This window comes from Anolis sagrei, chromosome X, assembly GCF_037176765.1.
Source record: "Anolis sagrei isolate rAnoSag1 chromosome X, rAnoSag1.mat, whole genome shotgun sequence".
In the NCBI taxonomy this organism is placed as follows: domain Eukaryota; kingdom Metazoa; phylum Chordata; class Lepidosauria; order Squamata; family Dactyloidae; genus Anolis; species Anolis sagrei.
Genome location: NC_090034.1, coordinates 50,106,169 through 50,116,699, shown reverse-complemented (window position 1 = coordinate 50,116,699; position 10,531 = coordinate 50,106,169). Strand labels below are relative to the sequence as shown.

Here is a 10,531-nt window from a genome sequence, read left to right as displayed (position 1 = left end):
TCGATGACCCCACAAACGACAGAAATGGGGCAAACTTCCCACACAGAACCCCCAAGACTAACAGAAAATACTGAAGGCCATCCAGTCCAACTCCCTTCACCAGGGCAAGAAAATGTAATCAAAGCCCTCCTGACAAAGAGCCATCCAGCCATAGAGATAGATTGATATATGTGATTTACACACAGAGAGATATAGTATCATAGATTTGAAAGGGACCCCTAAAGAAGGACAATAATATGTTGCATGTTCCAGTGTAGGCAAACCAGACACTCTCCACATCAACACTGACAAAGAAACAGCAAGAAATACTGCTTACCCACAAGCATAAAGGAATTACATATATTAGAAACCAACACTTTCTCATTACTTTGTTTTCTAGATCAGCAGACTGGGCCACAGCAATGTGTGGCAGGGGACGGCTAGTGTATATCAATAAAAATGTAATGTTGACGTCAATACGGACTTGAGGAGGGTCTCCCCAGTAAGAGAGACCCCCAGGACCGCTCCAAACAGGGCCCATGACCTTGGCGAGCCGTCAGAGAAGCCTGATTCCAGCTATTTTATTAATATTAATGATAATAATAATTGAAATGAGACTCTTGCCAAGGCGAAGAAGAGGCATCGAGGTTTAATGAGCGATTCAGCTGAAGCGGATGCAATTGCAGTGATCATTCACATGCAAGCATATCAGTACATTGATCAGAGGCATATTTATAGCAAAAAACAGGTTTGAAAGTTTCAAAACTCCCTCCCTCTTCGGCTCCTTAGCAAATCAGGGAGAGGGAGGCAGGACGGAAGAGGGACATTGTGTCCAGAGAGGATGATCGTCTGGGGAGGCCCTTCTCTCGATCCCGCCTGCCTCACAGGCACGACTGGCGGGGACGAGAGATAGGGCCTTCTCGGTGGTGGCCCCCCGGCTGTGGAACACCCTCCCTGTAGACATCAGACAGGCGCCCTCCCTTATGTCATTCCGCAAGAGCCTAAAGACATGGTTATTTGAGAAGGCGTTTAATTAAGTGCTACAACAATTGGCAATGACGACTGGAACGGAATATGGATTACGAGATTGGTTTATGATTCTTCGATGAAACGGCGCGGATGATTTAGTGTAATTATATGATTGTTGTATTATTGATAGTTATGTTGATAATCTGTTGTGCTATTGCTTATTGTAAACTGTGTTTTTATATGTTGTACACCACCGTGAGTCGCCCTAGGGCTGAGAACGGCGGTCAACAAATGCAGCAAATAAAATAAATAAATAAATAAATAATGATGACATTCCACTGTCCTGTGCCCGAGGGATCAGCCAGCCAAGGAAACTAGTTTTTTTTTTTGTTCTTGTGATGGATCAGTGATTTGGGATAATCATTTGATTCAAGTCTTCCCCTTCCAGGATCAGATAAGGTGTGTTGGTTTTGATGGGTTTTTGGATGAAACAAACAGAGCCGGGCAAGAAGATCCCTGGGGCCAGTCTCACCCCTTTGTGATTAAATTAAAATGTGACCAGAGAAATTTTCTGTTTACCAGACCAACTCAGAAAATAAACAAAGAATTTCCAGTTGCTATTGTCCATGCAAAAGTCTGTGATAAGGTTGGTTTCGAGGGAACAACAGCCCCCTCGGGCACTGAGTGGTTTTTCCTGGTCGCCTTTTTGGGGCAAAGGGCAAGGGTAAAGGGGACAAAAGATATTTCATAGCAAGATACATACATTCAAATCATAAGCATTTCATAGCAACGAAACCCCATCTTTGTCCCACATCCCAAGTATATTTAATAAGAGGATTAATTTTCATGAAGAAGCCTGAAGTCCAATGTTTTAAAAGGTCTTTGAGGAAAGTTAATGAAGGAGATAGTATGTACTGAAGTCCAAGACATGCAGGCAGAGAGTCCATGATCATTGGGAAGGCTGGCAGATGAAACCCCAGCTGTGCTGCAACTGATTCACACTTTGGTCCTTGGGAAACTACAACTCTCACGAAGGGTAGAAGTCCCAAGATCCAGCCATTTCCCAAAAGCCTTGTGGGGTCCTTGTTGTTGTCAGTGCCTTGGCAATGTGACCAAGACTTAACCCCCTACTGTGCAGTATGGTGCCCTTGCCCTTTGCAGGACTACAAGTCACCATCCCCCATTCTGGGGGGGAGGGGTGCTTGGCTTCAATGTCAGTTTGTGGGATTAACAGAACTCAAAAACCACTGGACAAATTGACACCAAATTTGGTGTGCCGTCGCGCCTGGGGGCTATTATTCTCAATAAAGGAGGGATGAACATGGCATCTTTCCCCCAGGGGATTGCTTCTTGCCCTCCTATAGGAAACTGGAACTCCCAAAAACCCAAAACGCTGTAAATAGCTCAAAATAAGTTTTATTTATCACAAAGTCATTTCTTCAAAGCAACGAGCTGGAAAACTTTAGAGGGGTGAAGGAAAACATACATTACAGTCTCAATTAGCCCTGGGTCCAAGGGGTTTGAAGCTAAGAAGCCTCACCAAGTTTCCTCTTTCCTCAATGGCTGTGAATGCCGGAGAAAACCACAACCCCAGTTCAGATGGCCTATGTTTTGAAGATTCAGGATCTTCCTCTGGTGCCAAAAGAACTGGCTTGAAGGCGCCTGGGTCTCCTCAATAATTGTCCAGGACGATCTGGACATAAAGCATGAGTCCCAGGGGAAAAAACCTCAGAACTGGGTTTTTTTAAAATTTTATTTCTCGTGTCAGGGCAGCCAGTCAATTATATTACATTTCTAACAGAACAAAGCAAACAAACAGACAAAATACAAAATTTGTGAGTTTGATAGTTGATTAAATGTCCTTTGACCAGTATCTGGCCACTTGGAGTGCTTCTGGTGTTGCTGCAAGAAGGTCCTCCATTGTGCAAGTGGCAAGGCTCAGGTTGCATTGCAGCAGGTGGTCAGTGGTTTGTTCCTCTCCACACTCGCATGTCGAGGATTCCACTTTGTAGCCCCATTTCTGAAGGTTGGCTCTGCATCTCGTGGTGCCAGAGCGCAGTCTGTTCAGCGCCTTCCAAGTCGCCCAGTCTTCTGTGTGCCCAGGGGGGAGTCTCTCATTTGGTATCAGCCATTGGTTGAGGTGCTGGGTTTGAGCCTGCCACTTTTGGACTCTCATTTGCTGAGGCGTTCCAGCGAGTGTCTCTGTAGATCTTAGAAAACTATGTCTGAATTTAAGTCGTTGACGTGCTGGCTGATACCCAAACGGGATGAGCTGGAGATGTCTCTGCCTTGGTCCTTTCGCTATTGGCTGCCACTTCCCGGCGGATGTCAGAACTGGTGCTAAGAGGTAACTTAAATCAGGGTCCTTTAGAATCAAGTCTTTTACTCATGTCCATCTGGTACGAACTCTGATAGCAGAATGAAGAAGAAAAAGGAAGTTCTCCCCTCTTGCAGGAAGAGGTGGAGCCAAACAGTACTGATTGACAGCTACAAGCAACCAATCCATACAACTATACATAAGCAAAGTAAAAAGGGGCAGGATTAAGCATGATACAACACTCTATTTAAAATCTTAAAAGATGATGCTGTCAAGGTGATGCACGCCATATGCCAGCAAATATGGAAAACACAAGAATGGCCATCAGACTGGAAAAAATCCACTTGTATCCTCATACCAAAAAAGGGAAATGCGAAAGACTGCTCAAACTTCCATACAGTGGTCCTTATTTCTCATGCCAGTAAGGTAATGCTCAAGATCCTGCAAGGAAGACTCCAGCAATACATGGAGCGAGAGTTGCCAGATGTTCAAGCTGGGTTTAGGAAAGGCAGAGGAACGAGAGACCAGATTGCCAATATCCGCTGGATAATGGAGAAAGGCAGGAAGTTTCAGAAAAACATCTACTTCTGCTTCATTGACTATTCTAAAGCCTTTGACTGTGTGGATCATAATAAATTGTGGCAAGTTCTTGGCGGGATGGGCATACCAAGTCACCTTGTCTCTCTCCTGAGGAATCTGTACAAGGACCAAGTCGCAACAGTAAGAACTGACCACGGAACAACAGACTGGTTCAAGATTGGGAAAGGCGTACGGCAAGGCTGCATACTCTCACCCAACCTTTTCAACTTGTATGCAGAACACATCATGCGAAGTGCGGGGCTTGATGGATGCAAGGCTGGGGTGAAAATGGCTGGAAGAAACATTAACAACCTCAGATATGCAGATGACACCACTCTGATGGCCGAAAGCGAGGAGGAGCTGAGGAGCCTTCTAACCAAGGTGAAAGAAGAAAGCGCAAAAGCTGGGTTGCAGCTAAACATCAAAAAAACCAAGATTATGGCAACAAGAATGATTGACAACTGGAAAATAGAGGGAGAAAATGTGGAGGCCGTGACAGACTTTGTATTTCTAGGCGCAAAGATTACTGCGGATGCAGACTGTGGCCAGGAAATCAGAAGACGCTTACTTCTTGGGAGGAGAGCAATGTCCAGTCTCGATAAAATAGTAAAGAGTAGAGACATCAGACTGGCAACAAAGATCCGCCTAGTCGAAGCCATGGTATTCCCTGTAGTAACCTACGGATGTGAGAGCTGGACCTTAGGGAAGGCTGAGCGAAGGAAGATCGATGCTTCTGAGCTGTGGTGTTGGAGGAAAGTTCTGAGACTGCCTTGGACTGCGAGAAGATCCAACCAGTCCATCCTCCAGGAAATAAAGCCCGGCTGCTCACTGGAGGGAAGGATACTAGAGACAAAGTTGAAGTACTTTGGCCACATCATGAGGAGACAGCAAAGCCTAGAGAAGACAATGATGCTGGGGAAAGTGGAAGGCAAAAGGAAGAGGGGCCGACCAAGGGCAAGATGGATGGATGGCATCCTTGAAGTGACTGGACTGACCTTGAAGGAGCTGGGGCTGGTGACGGGCGATAGGGAGCTCTGTCGTGGGCTGGTCCATGAGGTCACGAAGAGTCGGAGACGACTGAACGAATGAACAACAACAACAAACACTCTAAATCTTACAACTAACAGTTCTATACATAGGTGGCGCCACTCGCACCGTCACATTGGACACAATACACCTATCAGACCAACAAGTGACCATCACTAATAAAAACACTGAACAACACAGTGGGAGAGACTTTAAAAGCAAAAAAAAAAACCCATTGTGATGTATGCACAAACCACATATATACACAGGAGTTGGGACTGGATGGCCTGAAGGCAGCATTTCTCAACCTGGGGGTCACAAGGAGATGTCAGAAGAGTCGTGTGCTTTTATGGGGGTTCAGTGTGGGAAGTTTGGCCCAATTCTATTGTTGGTGGGGTTCAGGATGCTCTTTGATTGTAGGTTAACTATAAATACCAGCAACTACAGCTCCCAAAATCATATAATTTATTTAGTGATGATCACTCCTTGGGTTAGTAGGTGTCTTGTGGCCAAATTTGGTGGCAATTAGTCCAACGGTTCTTGAGTTATGATGTCACTCAAAACGAACAAAGCATATAGATAGATAGATATAGATATGTATATTTATTTACAACATTTATATGCCGCCCTTCTCACCCCGAAGGGGACTCAGAGCGGTTTACAAGATATATACATACAATATATTATTAGCATAGTACAATATCAGTATTAAATATTACTATATTGTACTATACCATTATATTGTAATATTATTAGTAATATTACATGTAATATAAATATATAATGATAATATATTATTAGTATTATGTCGCATTATATTATAATACTATAAATATTATATCTATATACAATATATTATATTACATATATTATATATTTATGGTGTGGCCCAGTTCGTATTATAAGGTCTTTGATTTTAGGCCACTTCCTTCAACTTTGGGAGATGAACAAAAACAAAATAGTCTGCAAACAGTCTTCCTTTTATTTTTTAACATTTTATTTATTTATTTTTGGTCATGTCAATTAATAAAATATTTGTATAGAGCCCCATTTTTTTTTTCAAAATAGTGCAAAACATCTCACTGGTCATGCATCCATTGTTGGTGAAACGGTCACTCGGTCCACTTCGGGGAAGGAAACGTTATGTACAGAACAGACGACATGAAGACGCATTCGGTCTAAAATCTCAGCCTTGTCTTCCCCAACTTCCTTTGAACGGTTTGATTTGATTGCCATCCCGTATTGGTAATTTTTTGACCACATGCCAAACATAAAAGTATTACAGGGGAAAGTCAGTTAAGACAGAATAATCTCCCAATCAGGAACGGTTGAGATCCTTCTCCCTTCCCTGTCTTTATTTCCTCTTTAAAAAAAACAACGTTTCAACCAATGATTGCGTTTGTGTGTGTAAACATTCAACTCAACGTCTGACACTTTGGTCCCAGGCAAATTGTATGGAAATATAGAGACATAAATATATAGATATATATATATGTTTAAAAACCAGAAACGGTCAGAGGAAGGATCCTGTTGTTTGGAAGAAGCAAATCCTATGAGCGATCCTCGAAAGGAGCAAAAGGATCCCTTTGCTATTAAAATGTCCATTAGCTTAACAGTCATTTCTCCCTCTGGTCCAGGTACTTTTCTTGCAGTGGCATCAATAACCGATACAATCCCAGGATATTTTTGGGGAGGTGGGCGGGAAGCTCGTTGGTGGGATCCTTGCCTTGCATAGGTCCAACATCTGATCCTTGGGCTCTTCACTGAAAATAAAATAAGATAGTAGGAAGGGATGGGGAAAACCTCCTTTTCTGCCTGAGATTTTGGGACAGAATAAGCAGATCTTATGGAGAAAGGTGGAGGTAATGAGCTGGGATGCTCAATGCCTTGGGGTTCGGAACCTTCTGCAGCTCTTATGTATTTCCTTTGATCCCGTTTCCACTACAGAACCACAGCACTACGATTGCCTGTTAACTGCTATGGTTTGGTCCTGTGGAATACTGGGTTATACAGTTCATGGAAATTCTGAGCCAAACTACAAATCCCAGCATCCTGCCGGCAGCAGCCATGGCAGTTAGAGGAACCATCTATCTATAGATATAAAAGTCAACGTATGTATGTATGTTTGTCTGCTCATTTGTACCACAAAGGCTAGGTGAAGTGTCCCTCTGTGATGTCACTGGATTGGTGAAGTAGAAGGGAGGAAAGAGCCACAAAGAGAGCCATGACACCATGGAAATGTTGTGAGGTAGGCCTTTTCAGCGCTGGAGAAGGGAGAAAGTAGGCATTTTCAGAGTTGGAGATTGGGGGCGGGGAAGTAAATCTTAGAACTGGAGAAGGGAGAAACTAGGCTGGAGAAAAAAGTAGGCCTTTTCAGAGCCAGTTAAGAAAGAAAGTAGATTTTTTTCCTCAGAACTGGAGAAGGGAGAAAGTAGATTTTTCTCAAGAGCTGGAGAAGGGGGAAAGTAGCCCTTTTCAGAACTCGAGAAGTTGGAGAAGGGAGAAAGTAAATGGGCTGTGGTCCCAATGATAGATACTCAGGAAATGCCAAGTATATACGGTAGTAGTGCTATAATTGTGTAGCAGGAAAGAATCTTTAGTGGCATTCCTCCTTCCCCTCTGGGCAGTTATCATATTTTTTGAAGTCTCCAAATTGGTGGCTTTCCAGTTACAGTAAGCAAACCAAACTGTCAAAACCCACCCAAGCTCTCTTGTGGCTGTTGTGGTTGTATTTTTCTCCCTATTTCTTAGAAGGGCCACCCTTTCCCTTGCTCGTGTCTTCCTCCTCGTGGCTTGGAGGAGAAAAGGCATGTGTGACATTTGGCAATGCATGATGGAAAGGCCTGGGAGGGAACAATCCTTGGCAGTGGGAGCAAGACTCCCAAATAAAGGGGCGGGGAAAGGATGAAGGGTGGTTTGGAGAACTCTATGGCTTCAACATGGCTGTATAAAAGAGGGAAGGGGCGAGGACGGGCCCTTTGAGCAGATCGTTGGAGGGAGGGAAGGGCTGGACGGTAGACCAGAGAGAAAGGGCCTTAGCTGGTGCTGCCCTCCTCGGCCGAGCGCGTGTCCGACTTCAGCTTGACAAATTCTTTGGCCACCTCGTCGTTGTTCCGCTGGGAAAGGATGCGCAGCACCGTGAGGCCCGTGTCGTCCATGTGGATGCGCCGGCCCATGGGTAGCCAGCAGGCACAGCTCCCGCGTTGCATGATGTCCTTCAGCTGCAGGATGGCGATGCCCACCGTCCGGTCTTCCCGGGCAAAGCAATAATCCTTGACGCAGACCTGGAGCTCATAGCATTCAGGACCCGTCTCAGTCCCCATGGTGCTGTGGGGAGTGATAGGGAAAGAAGTACAATATTAGACACAGAAGCCCAGCAGAACTGTCGAGAGCTCTGTTAAAAACTGCTATACTGATGTGAGAGCCGAACCTGAATCTACTAATGTGAGAGCTGAGCCTGGGTCTACTAACGTGAGAGTGGAACCTGGATCTGCTAATGGGAGAGATGAACCTGGATCTCTAGTGCATTTTGAGGAGTTCTTCAAAGTGCAATGTCTATTCACATCGGGATTTCAGTGTCTTGGCGACTCTGTTAAGGTGAAGATGCATTCACTGCTCTACTAAAATGAGACCTGAATACTAAGATGAGACCTACTGGCTCTTCAAGGTAATTAATCCATTTGCACCTGGATGTCAGTACCCTGAGGACTCTTACTAAGTTGGGAATACATTGGCTACTCTACTAAGATTATTGCTGAATCTGGATCTCCAACATATTTGAAGCTCTCCAGTTTGGTAACAAAAAGATTACTCACAATGTGATGCTTTCATTGTATTTTGGGGACCAGCTGTTATTCTTGGACTTTGTTGCAAACTTCCTCTTCTTGTCACTCAGGTGCGGCCCAATGATGTTGACTTCAACGAAGGGCCGGAAGATGCCAGATGTTTGCCATTTCAGGTCATTGGCAGCCACCACTGGTGGGAGAAAGACCATGATTCCAAATTGGAGGACATCAATACACAAGCATAACTCAAAAAAATTATTAGGGTTAAATATGATATGAAACCAGAATATTTATTGAACATAACAAATCTAGAATTAGGGGAAAATGAAGAGAAGGTTCTGTTTTATTTGTCTGCAGCGGCAAGAATAACAGTAGCCAAGAAATGGAAAGGAAAGGATCCTCCTCTAACTGGACTGGCTAGCCAAGATAATAGAATATATGAATATGGACAAACTGTCGCAACTCTTGGCAAATACAAACAAAAAAACCCAAACCAATTGGGAACCACTCAGAAGATATTTGCAGGAAGAATTGAAACTTCAAATCTAACTACCTAAAGGGATAACAGGAAAAATAAAATTAATAATAATATAATAAGTAAAATAAAATAAAATCAAAAATTGTCTACAACTCATAGAGGAAAATGTACTTGAAAGACTATCTCTCTGCGGATCAAATGGGAAGCACCCCCCCCCCCCAATCCTTACGTCCCCTCCCCAGTCTAACACACTTCCCTACCTTACTCCCAGTCCCCACCTCACTCCCATTTTTCCCGCCCAACTACCCCTAATTACGACCCCTTCCCCTCAAACTTTCTTGCTCTCTCTCTCTCTTTTTCTTTCTTTCCTCCTTTCGCCTCTACCAATCTCGCAAGCTCATCTTGTGGGCACCCTTTGGAACTCTTTACCTGGGGAGATCAGGAAAGCCTCTTCACTGGAAACATTTAAAAAGAACCTCAAAACCTGGCTTTTCCGCTGCCCCTTTGGTGAGTAGATGCAAAGCATGATATTTTACCACCACCCCCACCCCCCTCAACGTTTTCGGCTAATGGAGTTCGTGCCCTCCAAATAGGATGTTCTGTCCCACAACTCTGTGTGTTTTATGAGTTCCATTTAAACGTCCTGCTCCTATTTTATCTCATCATAGTCTGTTAATTGTTTTTTTTTTAAATTTGGAATATGTGGCCCGCCCATTGTCATCTCTATCGTGATTGTGTCTATTGCAATTTTTATTATTTATTTATTTATTTATTTTTAATGTCATTTTGATAATGTTGTTGTTGTCTGTTGTATATGTTTTGCTGTATTATGTTGTCCGGGCTTGGCCCCATGTAAGCCGCTCCGAGTCCCCATTGGGGAGATGGTGGCGGGGTAGAAATAAAGTTGTTTTTTTTTATTATTATTATTATTATTATTATTATTATTTTCAATTTGATTGTTCCCCCTCTTTCATTGTAATTTGAAAATGGTAGAAATAAAGATGATTAATAATAATAAAAACAAATTGGAGGACTTCTTAAAGTATATACTATGATTAGATATCACTCCAGCTACCATGAAACTTTACAACAGTCCTGCAGAGTCAGTGTTAGCTCTGCCTCTTTGGGCTTTTTCCATTGTCCAGAAGCCCAGGAGATGAGAAAATTAGGAGAAGGACTTCTATACATATACAGAATAATCAACAAGAGGCAATAGAGTCCCTCACTCTAAAGATTTTGGGCTTACCTTTGACCGTTACTTTGTGCTCTCCTGTCCCAGGATGGGTGATCAACTCCACATGGATGGAGACTTCGCCAACCGGGTCGTCCACTCCGGATCCTGCACGGCAAAGCAGTAGTAAGGAGGTATAGAACAGACATTAGCTTTCTATCTAACCT

The 10,531-nt window shown here is 43.6% G+C and overlaps 1 protein-coding gene across 1 annotated transcript in view; it reads right to left on the bottom strand.

Moving 5' to 3' along the window:
- Positions 1-5,845: 5,845 nt before the first annotated feature.
- Positions 5,846-10,531, bottom strand: part of UNC13A (unc-13 homolog A) — a 90,625-nt gene continuing 85,939 nt past the window's right edge. The window contains exons 41-43 of the mRNA XM_060785197.2: positions 10,380-10,472; positions 8,686-8,845; positions 5,846-8,197 (exon numbers count right to left, since the gene is read on the bottom strand). Of these exons, the coding sequence (XP_060641180.2) occupies positions 7,906-8,197; positions 8,686-8,845; positions 10,380-10,472 (545 nt within the window). The 3' untranslated portion in view covers positions 5,846-7,905. The remainder of the gene's footprint in view (positions 8,198-8,685; positions 8,846-10,379; positions 10,473-10,531) is intronic.